This window comes from Balaenoptera borealis (assembly GCF_965194805.1).
Source record: "Balaenoptera borealis genome assembly, chromosome: 11".
Lineage (NCBI taxonomy): Eukaryota > Metazoa > Chordata > Mammalia > Artiodactyla > Balaenopteridae > Balaenoptera > Balaenoptera borealis.
The window spans coordinates 39,607,287-39,621,638 of NC_138868.1; the positions used below are offsets into that span (position 1 = coordinate 39,607,287).

At 43.4% G+C, this 14,352-nt stretch overlaps 1 protein-coding gene across 3 annotated transcripts; it reads right to left on the reverse strand.

Annotated features, from left to right (window-relative positions):
* Nucleotides 1-449: 449 nt before the first annotated feature.
* Nucleotides 450-13,833, reverse strand: NCR3LG1 (natural killer cell cytotoxicity receptor 3 ligand 1). 3 transcript variants are annotated; one of them, XR_014231413.1, is made up of 6 exons: nt 12,733-13,833; nt 11,130-11,477; nt 5,985-6,311; nt 3,438-3,543; nt 2,604-2,791; nt 450-685 (listed from the first exon to the last, which is right to left on the reverse strand). XR_014231413.1 is itself a non-coding variant. In XM_082341639.1 (5 exons), the coding sequence occupies exons 1-5, from the start codon at nt 12,848-12,850 to the stop codon at nt 667-669; spliced, it is 918 nt and encodes a 305-aa protein (XP_082197765.1). In that variant the 5' UTR covers nt 12,851-13,832; the 3' UTR covers nt 450-666. The 3 variants fall into 3 exon arrangements, 2 of the variants coding, with proteins under 2 accessions (XP_082197765.1, XP_082197764.1); XM_082341639.1 differs by lacking the exon at nt 2,604-2,791 and having other exon boundaries at nt 12,733-13,832; XM_082341638.1 differs by lacking the exon at nt 450-685 and having other exon boundaries at nt 1,557-2,791.
* Between the last annotated feature and the right edge of the window lie 519 nt (nt 13,834-14,352).

A 14,352-nucleotide genomic window follows, 5' to 3' on the forward strand; every position in this document is an offset into this window, starting at 1 on the left:
TCTCCAGATCCCAAGGATGTAGCTCATGTCACTGTGGTCCAGTGCTGACAGAGGCACTGTTCTCTGGGTTTGCAGATGAGGAATTGGGATCAGACTTGGTGTTAACTTGCTAACATCTCACAGCTAGTAAGTGGCAGGCCCAAGATTTGAACCCGAGTCTGTCTCAAACCACAGCCCTGCTCCCTTCCCCCTGCTGCACAGTCCCAATTTCCTGAGTGCCACCTTTATCTAGGGGTGCCACCTTGCTCTCAACTGTCATGTCTCTAGACCAAGAACAGGAAGGGAAAGCATAACTCAGGAAGGTCCCAGATTTGAGACTGACACAGACTCAGCTACGATAAGTGACAGCCTAGATCACGTCCAAAACACCAAGGGAGCCAGAGGGACTGTTAACTGAGTCCAAGCTTGTACTGCTCGCCGCATGCCAGGCCAATAAATCAAGAGATGAGTTGTTGAGGCAAAGAACAGCGACTTTATTCATAAAGCCAGCGGACGGAGAAGGTGGTGCGCTTGTGCCCCTAAGAACCATCTTGCATGAGTCAGAATTCAGGCTTCTTTTATACTAAAAGGGGAGGGGGTAAAGTCAAACATGCCCTGGTTCCGGTCAGCCTCCAGAGAGGATGTGTTAATTTCTTCCTTGCTGCAGTCATTCACAGGTGGGCCTGGTCAGGATGTTTCCTTTGAGCTAAACAAAGGTATTTTAGCTTAATGCTCATCACGTGGGAAGCAGGGTTCCCAGGGATGGGCCATTATGTATAATTTAAGCTTATAGGCAACATCCCTTTAGTGATTAACTTGTAATAGAATACAAAGGTTCTTCCCTATTACAGGACCTCACCAACACTTTCTCCCACCCAGTGCATGATGAACCCTCCATCTTCCGCCTTCTTGCAAATGGACTGGGGTCCCTACCTTCCAGGCTACCTTCCCCACAGCCAGTCAGGTGGCAATGCAGACTAATGGGGCACATCTGCCACTCCTGTCTGTCCCCAACTCACACCAGGTGTTGTGACATGTGTCCTGGGCCTCAGTCCTGAGTTCAAGAGAGGAGGGAAGCCAAGCCACCCTCTTCAGTAGTGAAACTGAATTGCTAGTCTGGAAAAACTAGCCCACTAGCCATACTGGAAACCTGCTCAGGCCTAATGCCTCTGGATTTGGCATCTCCAGCCAGTCACCGCATGGCCCACATGTGGCCCACTAAGGTGGACCTCCAGCCTTTCTGCTGGGGAGGACTCACCCAGCTTCTATGGAACCCATTCTCCTCAGGTAGCATCCTCCCAGCTCTGTCCTGCTCTTGAGTTCCTCTCCAACATCTTCTTTTAGGGAGAACTTTCCTAGGGAGCTTGCTGCAGGGAGTAGCCCTGGATCCCCACACATCTCTGGGCTCACCTCTGAGGTCTCCCCAGGTCCAGTGTCAGACACCCTATTGTACCAAGACATGCAGAAGACTTGGGGGAAGAAGACATGAATGCTGCTGACCCTAGACTGGGGCAGGCCTGACGAACAACAGATCTGTTCCAACTTGAAAGGAGTTGCGGAAAGGCCGAACAATGGGATTAAGGTCAGAACTGAGTTCCAAAGAGTGGGTTTGTTGCATTAGAATCTAGATTACTGGCATCCTCTGTGCCAGGACCACCTGATTGGGGCATTGTACATCTTCATCTACCTACACGCTACTCTATTTCCACTCTGGGCTGGGCCAACTCTGGAGTGATATGAAAGGCAGGCTACCTAGACTGGCCAACCTGGGTACAGGAGTGTGAACTTCTGTCTTTCCCCCATACTTAGGTCCTTCCAGGCACTGATGCCAATGAGTGAAGCAGTGATACACTACACAATTTATTACACAGCCCTGCCTCTGCGTACTCTTCATTTGATCAACTCCAGTTTTTCCCATAATGCCATTATTATTGGGGAAGAGAAGATACTCCAGGGTAAACCAGAGGGATGTAAATAACTACAGTTCTGACTGAAACTTTGACATAGGTCTGATACCTGTGAAGGGAGGAAGAAAGGACGATTGGCTAGCAAGAGCGTCAGATGACAGTGCAACTCCAAGAAAATCTCAGCCACCCCAACAGGGAGCTCCAAAGATTCCTGCCTTGATCAGCCATTGGCTGGCCAGGAGAACATGGCATAAGCTCAAAAGCTACAGCAGATCCCAGAGATGCCATAGCTGGAACATGGTGGCTAAGTACACTCTTCATAGCAGGCTCTGTCTTGGAGGGGGTCTCAGCAGCACATCTCCATGGCAACCACACTTTTGGGTCAAAATTCAACTTCCTGGGGAGCTGTATCAGTTAGCTTTTGATACGTAACAAGCCACCCTAAAACACAGTGGCTTTGAAAAAATAAGTATTTCTCAAAAAGAGAAAGAAAGAAAGAAAAAAAAAGGGACTTCCCTGGTGCTCCAGTGGTTACGACTCCACGCTTCCACCGTAGGGGACACGGGTTCGATCCCTGGCCAGGAAAACTAAGATCCCACATGCCGTGACACAGCCCACCCCCGAAAAAAAAGAAAAAGAAAAAGAAAAAATAAGTATTTCTCATGCATTTGAGAGTTGGTTCTGTTGGTGCTGATGATCTTAGCTAGATTTGCTTACATGTCTGGTGGCTGTCATCTGATCTAGACTGGCCTCCACTAGAGCAACTAGCTCCAGCTTCCAGGGTCTCTCATCCTGTAGCAGGCTCTGATTCCAGTGTCTCTCACCCTCCAGCAGGCTCTATGAATCAGTTGGCCAACTTTAGACAAACAGCCTTTTTTCTTGATTAATGGATTGTTCTGCTTTTCCTAAAGCATTTATAATGAGATATATTAGCTATTGCACAGATTCTGCCTTGGCAGGCTCATAAATAACTGGAGGCAATTTTATTACCTAGAACCATTTAACCAACACATTTACACTCGTCTCAACAGCTTGAGTTATTTTATTTGCTATGTGGGCCAGAGGGATAAACATGTTTGGAAACATGTTTTAGTTTGGAAACACCCTCACTAGCGTTAGAAGTTCTTGGTTAAACCAGTAAAATCTGGGTGGTAAGTTATCTCATTGAGCTATTAAAAAAATATGAGCAACTGGGGGAAGGAATTCCCCTCTCTGAGCTATGGATTCTATATGTGAGAACACTAGTGCAGCCCACATCATTCACAGGCCTGGTGTGAACAATGAGGTCAGGTTTGATTTACAGTGAGACTTTATTATGAGAAGGCAGAGGGGCTTTACAATGCATCTCCCCAGAGTCCCAGGCCACCACATGGAGACCAAATGAGACAGTTCCTCCCCAACACATCAGAAAAAGCCACACACCATAAATACACTTAGAATATTCCAGCATCAACCCTGAGAACTCCCCAACACCATGCATTGGCCGTGAGTTCTGAACTCCCAGAGCCTACTCCAAAACATAAGTCTAAACTTTGCTTTGCAGCCTCTTACCTTTTCCAAAGAAAAAAATATAAAAATAAAATTACTAAGATCAGTACAGTAAAGATCAATCCAATACACAACCAAACAATCCACGAGTCAGTTTTCTTCTCAGATTCTGCAGAGAGAAAGAAGAGGAGAACATTAAGAGGAAACCTACTGGTAGGGGCCAAAGAGACCACACGACTGCTTCTAGGATCTGTGTGGTTGTGTGTCATCTTCCCTGTCAGAGATAGAACCACCAACCTTCTGCCACACGTCTTTGCGTCCTCCATCCTATCACTTAACACCTCCACACATCAAACAGCCTGCTTAGCACTTGCCAGAAAAACACCGCAATATCATACACCACATACAATATACACATGCCATGCACACGTTCAAAGCTTCCATACTACTACACTACCCTATATCACTTGTATACTGCTATAGACTGAATGTCTATCTCCCCTCAAAATTCTTATGTTGAAATCCTAATGCCCAATATGATGGTATTAGGAGGTGGGGATTTGGGGAGCTTTAGGTCATGAGGGGGGAGCCCTCATGAGTCAGATTAGTGCCTTATAAAGGAGGCCCTTGAGAGATCCCTCGCCCCTTCCACAATGTGAGGACACCATGAGAAGTCTGAAACCTGAAAAAGGGCTCTCACTTAGCCATGGTGGCACACTAATCTCAGAATTCCAGCCTCCAGAACTGTGAAAAATAAAGTTCTGTTGTTTATAAGTGACCCAGTCTGTGGCAATTTGTTGTATTGGGTTGGCCAAAAAGTGCCTTCGATTTTTAAGTAAAAATAAAAGACACATTTTTCATTTTCACCAAGAGCTTATTGAACAATGTATTCACCCTTTTGTTCCACTATCTTCTGCCATTTTTCAGGCAACTTCATAATTCCATCTTCCCAAAACTTTTTATCTTTTTGAGCAAAGAACTGTTCCAGGTGCCTTTTATAGTCTTCCAGGGAATTGAAATTTTTTCCATTAAGAGAATTTTGTAAAGACCAAAATAAATGGAAATCCAAAGGTGCAATGTCTGGTGAATACAGCAGATGGATCAGAACTTCCCAGCCAAGCTGTAACAGTTTTTGCCTGGTCATCAAAGAAACATGCGGTCTTACATTATCCTGATGGAAGATTATGTATTTTCTGTTGACTAATCCTGGACGCTTTTCGTCGAGTACTGCTTTCAGTTGGTCTAACTGGGAGCAGTACTTGTTGGAATTAATCGTTTGGTTTTCCGAAAGGAGCTCATAATAGAGGACTCCCTTCCAATCCCACCATATACACATCACCTTCTTTGGATGAAGACTGGCCTTTCGTGTGGTTGGTGGTGGTTCATTTCGCTTGCCTACGATCTCTTCCGTTTCACGTTATTATACAGTACCCACTTTTCATCGCCCGTCACAATTTGTTTTAAAAACAGAACATTTTCGTTATGTTTAAGTAGAGAATTGCATGCAGAAATACGGTCAAGAAGGTTTTTTTCGCTTAACTTATGTGCAACCCAAACATCAAAGAGATGAACATAACCAAGCTGGTGCAAATGATTTTCAATGCTTGATTTGGATATTTTGAGTATATTGGCTATCTCCCGCGTGGTATAATGTTGATTGTTCTCAATTAATATCTTGATTTGATCGCTATCAACTTCAACTGGTCTACCTGACCGTGGAGCATCGTCCGGCAAGAAATCTCCAGCACGAAACTTCGCAAACCACTTTCGACACGTTTGATCAGTCACAGCACCTTCTCCATACACTGCACAAATCTTTTTTGCATTTCGGTTGCGTTTTTACTTTTCTTGAAATAATAAAGCATAATATGCCAAAAATGTTGCTTTTTTTCTTCCATCTTCAATATTAAAATGGCTACACAAAAATTCACCAATTTTGATGTCTTTTTTTAAATGCACACTGATATGACAGCTGTCATGTACAATCTAACAAAACTGTTTTGAATGAAGTTAAAGACAACTAAGTGCTAATAGAGCCATCTTATGGAAAAAAACGAATGAACCTTTTGGCCAACCCAATAGCAGCCCATACGGACTAACACATATACATACCACCCAGACAAATCCCTTATACCATACACACAAAGCATATTTCAATTTCATATTCCCCATGCCCCACACATATCCTAAACACATCCCTGCACACACCACCCACCCACACAATCCCTAGTCCTTACTTCCAGGAACAATTTCTCTCTCCCTTCAGGGCCATCCCAAGCCCCATCTGGCACACCCTGACCACATTCCCCAGGGCCACTAGTTAGCCTCTGCCTTCCTTACCTCCCTCAGCTCTAGGCAGATGCATTGGACCAGCAGGACCAGAGCCATGACCCTGGAAGCCAGGTCATCACCACTCTCTACCTATTAGACCATCTGTCCCAGCTTAAGGACCTAATCTGGACCGCTGACTCTGGGGCTGAGCTAAACCAGACCAAGCTTTCTCTCCTTCCCTATTGGCCCCCATATTCCCCTAGACTGTGTGGTAACCAAAGTTGATATTATACTCCTCTCAAGATGAAAAGTTGGGGAAATGTCTAGGGGGATGCTTACCTATCAGAATTGGGGTGAAGTTGAAACTCTGGCACATGAGTGAGGATACATGCCATACCACACACTGGTAGATGGTCACATTGTCTTCCAGAGAGGGCTTCAGCCTCAAGTAGCTAGTGATATTAAATGTACCATCCTCATTCTTGATGGTGGGGCCAGTGATGATGTCCTCAGAAATCTCCTGGAACTGGGGCTCCTTCTGGGTCCACCTTTTCCACGTTATGCTAATATCCTCTGGGTAGAATCCACTTGACTTACACAAAATATGTTTGTCTTCATTATCTTTCACCATGGCTTGCTCCAGAAACAAGCTACTGACTGGGTGAGCTGCCAGGGGAGAGAAATCATGCCTTGAGGGTAGGTAGGGACTTGCTTATTATCAGCCCAATGTCAGACCCATGGCAAGCCTTCAGGAAAGGTGAGTAAACTGAATGGTATTCTGCCTAGGCTAAATGTTCTGGGTATGCTGGTCCCAGTGCTGGCAGGGTGCTGATATGCTGTGACCCCGAAACTCACCACAATTTAATAAAGCAGAGTTTCTTAAGCCCCTCTGTGTCATAGACACCGTTGAGAATCTGAGGAAAGCCTTGGAACAGTGTTGTGGCAGAGACTGCTAATTGTTGCGAATCTCCATTCTTCAATGACACCTCCAAGTTAAAGCTACTTCTCCCACCCTCCTCTGCAGCTGGGTGTAGGCATGTGAACTAAGGGTCTGGAAGTTTGGATGTATTCAGAAGTAGTGAGAGCAACTTCTAAGAAGTCTCCTGAAATAACAAGGGTATCTTAAAGAAAAGAACAGTGTTTCTCCCCCTCCACTTCTTCCTTCCTGCAGAATGGCTGCAATACCACGTCATGGCTGGAGATGGAGAAGCCATTTCCAAGCACAAGGTGGAAATGCAGGTTGAGGATGGCAAAGTGACGAGACAAAAGGATCCTGGGTCCTAGATGATCACAGAACTGCCATACATGCCCTGGGTTGGCTACATTTTTGTGAAAGGAAAATAAACTACCTTCTTAAAAGCACTATTGACTTCTGGCTTCCCTCTGACATGTAAAGACCTAAAGTCATCACTTCTATCCTCATAACAGGAAAAAAAAGCTGAGCTGAACAAACTGCAAATCCACAGCTTTTCTTAGATCCATCAGAGAATTGAGGTGACAGGGCAAACCACCACCCTGAAAAAAGACAGGCAGATTGAGAGAATCACAGCTGAGATCATAAAACCTTAAGCAGAAGGTACTGGAGTAATAAACTGGTCGACACACTTAAGCAGTAACTCTGACAAATTGCTAAAGGATAAGTGTGGACAAGATTGAGAATAAAAAACTCCTAAAGGCCCAGTCTTAGGGGGGAGTCACAACACTTTCATGAGTTTTACCTCCCAGAATCCCACCACGCTCTCACTGTGAAGATCCAAGAAAAACTCCCTCCTATTTTGAGCAGTGGGGAGAGGAAAAGTAATTATTTAAAAATATACCCAGTGCATTCTCCATAATAAAGGATGCTCTCAAGGGAAAAGACTTTGCCAGAGTCTTGCCTGACCTGGGATAGTGATGATTAGCCAACTCCAGCCCCCTCTAGCCTTCCCGCCTCACCTAGAAACACTTCTGAAGGTGAGACAGCCTAGGGGTTCAGGCAACTCAAAGAATGAGATTTAACCATAAGATTATAGACTGCTTCTCCTCCACAACACCTTACCACTACATCAGCAGAGCTCCAGAATGATAACAGTAGATTACAACTGAGAGAGCTGTTAAACACAGGCTCTGTTTAAGGTGTTCATAGGGAAATTAAAACAAAACAATGAAGGGGGAAAACTCTGGCACCTACAGGTACAGCATTAACACTAAACACAGCCTAACGTCTAGCCAAAGCAACATAGACTCTCACACCAAAAGCCTATTCACCTCAGTTCTTACTATCTGATACATAATATCTCATTTTCAACAAAAAATTACAAGGCATGCTGAAAAGTATGAAAAGACAAAGCAAGCCTCAGAACCAGACTCTCGTATGACACAGATTTTAGAATGATCAGATAGAGAATTCTAAATAATGATTAAAATGTTAAGAGCACTAATGGAAAAAGCAGACAACATGCAAGAACAGATGGATAATGTAAATAGAGAGATGGAAACTTTAAGAAAGAATCAAAAGGAAATGCTAGAAATCAGAAAGATTATAAAAGAAATGAAGAATGCCTCTGATGGGCTCATCAGTAAACTTCACAGTGCCAAGGAAAGAATCAGCTAGCTTAAAAATGTCAATAGAAACTTCCCAAACTGAAATGCAAAGAGAAAAAAGAATGGGGAAAAAAAACAGAAGGGACCAGAATATCCAAGAACTGTGCGATGACTGCAAAAGGTAACATATGTAATAGGAATACCAGAAGAAGAAAAGAGAAAGGAGCAGAAGAAACATTTTGAAAAATAATGGCTGAGAATTTTCCAAAATTAATGACAGACACCAAAGCACAGATCCAGGAAGCTCAGACAACACCAAGCAGAAAAATACCAAAAAAAGAAAAAAAAAATCTATACCTAAGTATACCATATTCAAAATGCAAAAAAAACAAAGAGAAAATCTTGAAAGAAGCCAGAGGAAAAAAATAACTTACCTATAGAGGAACAAGGATAAGGATGACATGGGACTTCTTAAATGCAAGCAAGAAGAGAGTGGAGTGAAATAGTTAAAGTATTCGAAGAAAGAAAACCCCACCAATCTAGACTCCTATATCCAGAAGAATTACCCTTCAAAAATGAAGTATACTTTCTCAGATAGACAGAAACTGAGGAAATCTGTCGCCAGTAGACCTGCTTTGCTACATGTTAAAAGAAGTTCTTCAGAGAGACGGAGAATGATATAGGTCAGAAACTAGAATCTACAAAAAGAAAGGAAGAGTGTCAGAGAAGGAATAAATGAAGGCAAAATAAAACATTTATTTTTCTTATGCTTAACTGATCTAACAGATCATTGTGTTCATTCAAAATAATAATAGCAACAATGTACTGGGTGGTTATAGCATATGAAAAAGTTAAATGAATGACAGTAATGTTATAAGAGATGGGAGAGAAGAACTGGAAATACTGTTATTAAGTACCTGTACTACCCATGGAGCAATACAGTGTTATTTGAAAGCAGACTTAAATTAGTTGTAAATGTACACTGCAAACTCTAGGACAACCATTAAAATAAATTTTAAATAAGTATAATTGATATATAGAGAAAAGAGAGAAAATGGTATCATATAAAATATTCAATTAAAACCAGTGAAGGCATAAAAAGAGGGGAAAAATTAAATTTAAAAACAAAGGGCACCAAATAGAAAACAGATACAAACACGATACATATCAGTCCAACTATATACGCAATCACTTTAAATGAATGGTCTAACCACATCAAGTATAAGACAGAGACTGTCAGAGTGGATTAAAAAAAAGCCTCAAACATGTGCTTTCTACAAGAAACCCACTTTAAATATGAGGACCCAAATAGATTAAAAGTAAAAGGATTGAGAAAGATATACCATACTAATACAAACCCAAAGAGAACTTGAGTAGCTATATGAATTTCAAAGTAGCCTTCAGAACAAGGAAAATTATCAGGGGAAAAAAAACTAAGGAAATCTGAATAAACTATGGACTTTAATGAATAATGTATCAATATTGGTTCATTAATTATAACAAATATACCATAAATACAAGATGCTACTAATGGGGCAAGTGGGGTGCAGAGGCAAGAGTAATATGGGAACTCGGTACTATCTTTCCAATTTCTCTGTAAATCTAAAACTCTTCTAAAAAATAAAGTGTATCTAATTTTTGGAAAAAAATACCTTTTATTTTAGGCCTTCTGTCAGTTGCAGAGGAAATGAATTCTAATATACATGCCCATTACCAAAATTAATATGTACAAAACATTCAAAGTCTTAAGTACAATTATGGAGGGCTCACAGACACTGCCCCTCAGTTACAGGCTGAATTGTACGCCCCCCCCCCCCCAATTCATATGTTGAAGTCCTAATCCTAGTCCCTCAGACTGTGACTATGTTTGAAGGTAGGGTTTTTATTGAGGTTGGTAAGTTAAATGAGATCATTAGGTTGAGTCCTCATCTAATATGACTGATATCTTTATAAGAAGAGGAGATTAGGATACACAAACACAGAGGGAAGAGGGGGTGAAGACACAGGGAGAAGACAAGCACCTACAAACCAAGGAGAGAGGCCTCTGAAGAAACCAACCCTGCTGTCACCTTGATCTCAGACTTCTAGACTCCAGAATTGTGAGAAAATAAATTTCTGTTGTTTAAGCCACCCAGTCAGTGGCGTTTTGTTATGGCAGCCCCAAGCTCATCCACAGAGTATCTGACCTATTTATAATAGAAGAAAGTGGAGCTCAAAAACGTGTTTAGGGAAAAGTGTTGTTATAAATCTTGACTGAGCACCTACCTCACAACAGCACTGGCTGAGCGTTTTCATATATGATCTTGTGTAATCCTCAGAACACTATGAGGCAGGTATGACTTATCACCTCATTTTGCACATGCAAAATGAGGGAAAATTCATTTGCACATGGGAAAATTCACGTGTAACGATGTTAAATGGCTGACCCAATCACTCAGTTTGGAAGCAACAAAGTTAGAATAGGATTAAGATCCATGGAACCAGAGTGCAGTCTCTCTCCTTCCCTAGTTACCTTTCAGAGGTACCTCTTCATTTAAGACTAACTGTCCACACACCAGGGAAATATATAATTTATATATATATATATATATTTTATATATATATATATATATATATTATATATATATATATAATATATATAATTACTTTGACTATCTTTTACTGCGAACTTAAAATGGGCCAAACACTATTCTAAGCATCTTCCTTGCATTTTTCATAGCCTCTTCCCTACAATCAATCCTCTTAGAAAAGTACTATTACATTTGTTTAGAGGGAGGGGCATTGAGATTCAACGTGATTAATAACTTGTCCAAAGTTGTCTAGAAGTCCATGGAAGCCCAGGACTCAAACCCACATCTATTTGACTCCTAGGCCCATGCTCTGCTCTACTTGGTCCATCTACATCACCACCCCAAGCCCCATCACCATGGGAATCACAGGGCACTGCCCTCAGGCACTCACCTACAACCTCCAGCCAGACTCTCCCCTGTGCCTTCTGAGGAGTGACCACCAACTCACATCGGTACTCTCCTGCTTCCCACAGTTGGACCCCAGGCAGCTGCAGTGAGGCATCCCCCCTCTTCAGCCTCCATGGAGACACGTTGGCTCCAGGTCGGAACGCCACTTTGTGGTCTCCAAAAAATTCAAACAGTTTGATCTCTGTTTCAGACACCTGAGCCTTCCGAAACCAGGTGATACCCATACTGTTGATGTCCAGGTGTGGGAAACCAGGGATCTTGCACAAGATAGTCGCATTTTCATTCAGGAGAACCATCTGAGTCCTCCCTGCCATCTCCACTTCCAGAAAACCTGGGGCAATATGAGAATTCTGTTATGGAAGACCCTTGGAAGAAACATAGGCCTGGGGCTCTAAAACACTGCCATATAATTGGAAACAACTTCCCTTTTTGTGGGGGCGGGGGGAGGGGTCTTCAGATACAAAGGACCTTAGTTCATGGCCCCTCATTAATCCACATAAAATCCTTCAACTTTGTTCTTTTTTTTTTTTTTTCCAAGATTGTTTTGGCTATGCTGGGTGCCTTGCAATTTCAGAGGAATTTGAGAATCAGTTTATCAATTTCTACAAAGAAGTCAGTTAAGTTTCTAACAGGAATTGAACTGAATCTGTAAATCAATTTGGCAAGTATTGCCATCTTAGCAATGTTGCTTCTAATCCACAAATGTGTTTGGGGGATGTGTTAAGGACTGTTTGTGTCCCCACCAAATTCATATGTTGTGGCCTAATCCCCAGTGTGATGGTATTCGGAGGAGGGGCCTTTGGGAGATAATTAGGTCATGAGGGTGAGCCCTCATGAATCAGATTAGTGCTCTTAAAAGAGACATGAGAGGGAGTTTCCTGGCGGTCCAGTGGTTTAGACTCTGTGCTTCCACTGCAGGGGGCATGGGTTTGGTCCCTGATCGGGGAATTAAGATCCCACATGCCACGCAGCCAAAAAATAAATAAATAAAAATAAAAAATAAGAGACATGAGAAATATGAGATATCTCTCCAAACCTGAGGATATAGTAAGAAAGTGTTCATCTACAAGCCAGGAAGGGGTCCCTCACCAGGAACCAAATCAGTCAGCACCTTGATCATGGACTTCCCAGCTTCCAGAACTGTGAGAAATAAACTTCCTGTTCTGGCAGCATGCATGCGGGATCTTAGTTCCCCAACCAGGGATCAAACCTGTGCTCCCTGCAGTGGAAGCGTGGAGTCTCAACCACTGGACCGCCAGGTAAGTCCCAGAGTAAATTTATTTCACGCCCCTCCGTTCCAGCAACTGGCATGATGCAAGAGAGGCAGAGGTTTAAAGAACATCAGAGCGCGTGCTCACAGGCTCGTACAAGTGCCGACTCCGCACATAGTAGGCGTCAGTATACAACTGTTGAATCAGTAAATGAATCCGCATTTCACAATAGAGAGTTCAGGGTTGGTTGGGGCTTTTTAAGATATTTAGCCCCAGCCGGACTCGGACCTCACAGCGTAGCGAAAGCCACGCCTCCTCCCTCCCGGCCTCCTTCCTTCTCTCCCTGCCTCCTTCCTTCTCTCCCTCCTGCCCTACCTGCGGTGAGCAGCGTGAGCCTCAGGACCAGCACCAGAACCGGGAGCACCGCACGGAGCCCCACCACATGGGGCCGGCCGCCCTCTGCGCCGTGGCCACAGCCTCCCGGAACCGGCATCCTCGAACTTCCTCTTAGTTGCTTTCTTCCTCTTAGGAGTGGGCAGCTCCTAAGGAGTGGGTGCACGGAACATCTCTTGCGCGGTGACTGGAACTTTATGCAGAACTAGTTAATGGCGCATTTTCACCTTCTGCAACTCTGCGAGAAGTCGTTTTGGTTGCTCCGTTCACAGAGAAGTTACCGCCAGCGCCTTGCCCAGTCACACCTCCACCGGCTGCGCGCGCGCGCCCAGGAGTGGGAGCGGCGGGCAGTGGGCAGGCAGTCCCCGCCTCCGAGCGCGCCGGCCGGCAGGGGCACAGGGTTCTCGTCAGCCTCTACGTTCGCTTTGTAAACTGAGGCCAGGATCCGATCGCCTGGGCGCTGCTCTAAGGAAGATCCACTATGCAGGAGCGCATTGGGGGCAATTGTTCTTACCATCAGCATGATAAACTAACATTACTTTTTTTTTTTTTTTTTTTTTTTACGGTTCTGAAAAGTCATTCTTTATTTTGATACTGAGAAATGGATTATTTCCTGCCATATCAGTAAACAGAGGCTGTCACAGTCACCGGGGATTGTAGCCACCACCAGAAGGTAAGCTGGTGAGCCCCGAGGCAACTCAGGAAGGAAAGAATACCTGCCATCTAGCAGCCATCAGACTGCAGCCACTCCCTTCAAAAACACAGGACACTGGCCCCAGATAGTTGAGGTACATATCAAAGGAATGATTTCAGTGAGCCCAGACTCTTGCATCTTCCCATACATAGAAATGGGCTTAATTCCTTAACTTGGGGTATCTGGTTTTCTTTAATTAACAATAATCTTTTGATGTTCCCGACTACCTGCCCTTTGTTGCAAAACCCGCCCCCTCGCCTCCTTGGAGCGGTTTTCTCAGGGTTACTTGAGATGCTGCCTCCCGGGCTTGAAGTCCTAAAAATTCCCGCCGAATAAAACATAACTCAGAGTGGCATTGACTTACATACACTACCAGATGCAAAATAGATAGCTAGTAGGAAGCAGCCGCATAGCACTGGGAGATCAGCTCGGTGCTTTGTGACCACCTAGAGGGGTGGGATAGGGAGGGTGGGAGGGAGCCGCAAGAGGGAGGAGATATGGGGATATATGTATATGTATAGTTGATTCACCTTGTGATACAGCAGAAACTAACACACCATTGTAAAGCAATTATACTCCAATAAAGATGTTAAAAAAAAAATAACTTTTAGGTTGCGCGTATTTTTTCAGTCGACAATACAAAAAATAAACCCTTCAACCTGTAAAGAATGTCACTTATTTTCATATTGTTGTAAAGCAAACTTATAGAATAGGAACATCTGCTACCAGCTCCAACTTACATTTCTTTAAAAAAAAAAAATCTTATATTACTGAAACCTAAAGCTAAATTTATATCTCCAGGATGCTTCAGTCAAATGTCTGAAAGCAGTCCATTTCCCCTTACTAACCAAAACGTGGCTTCTGACCTCTCCAAGCAAAACAAAATGCTCAGTGATCTAGTTTTACAA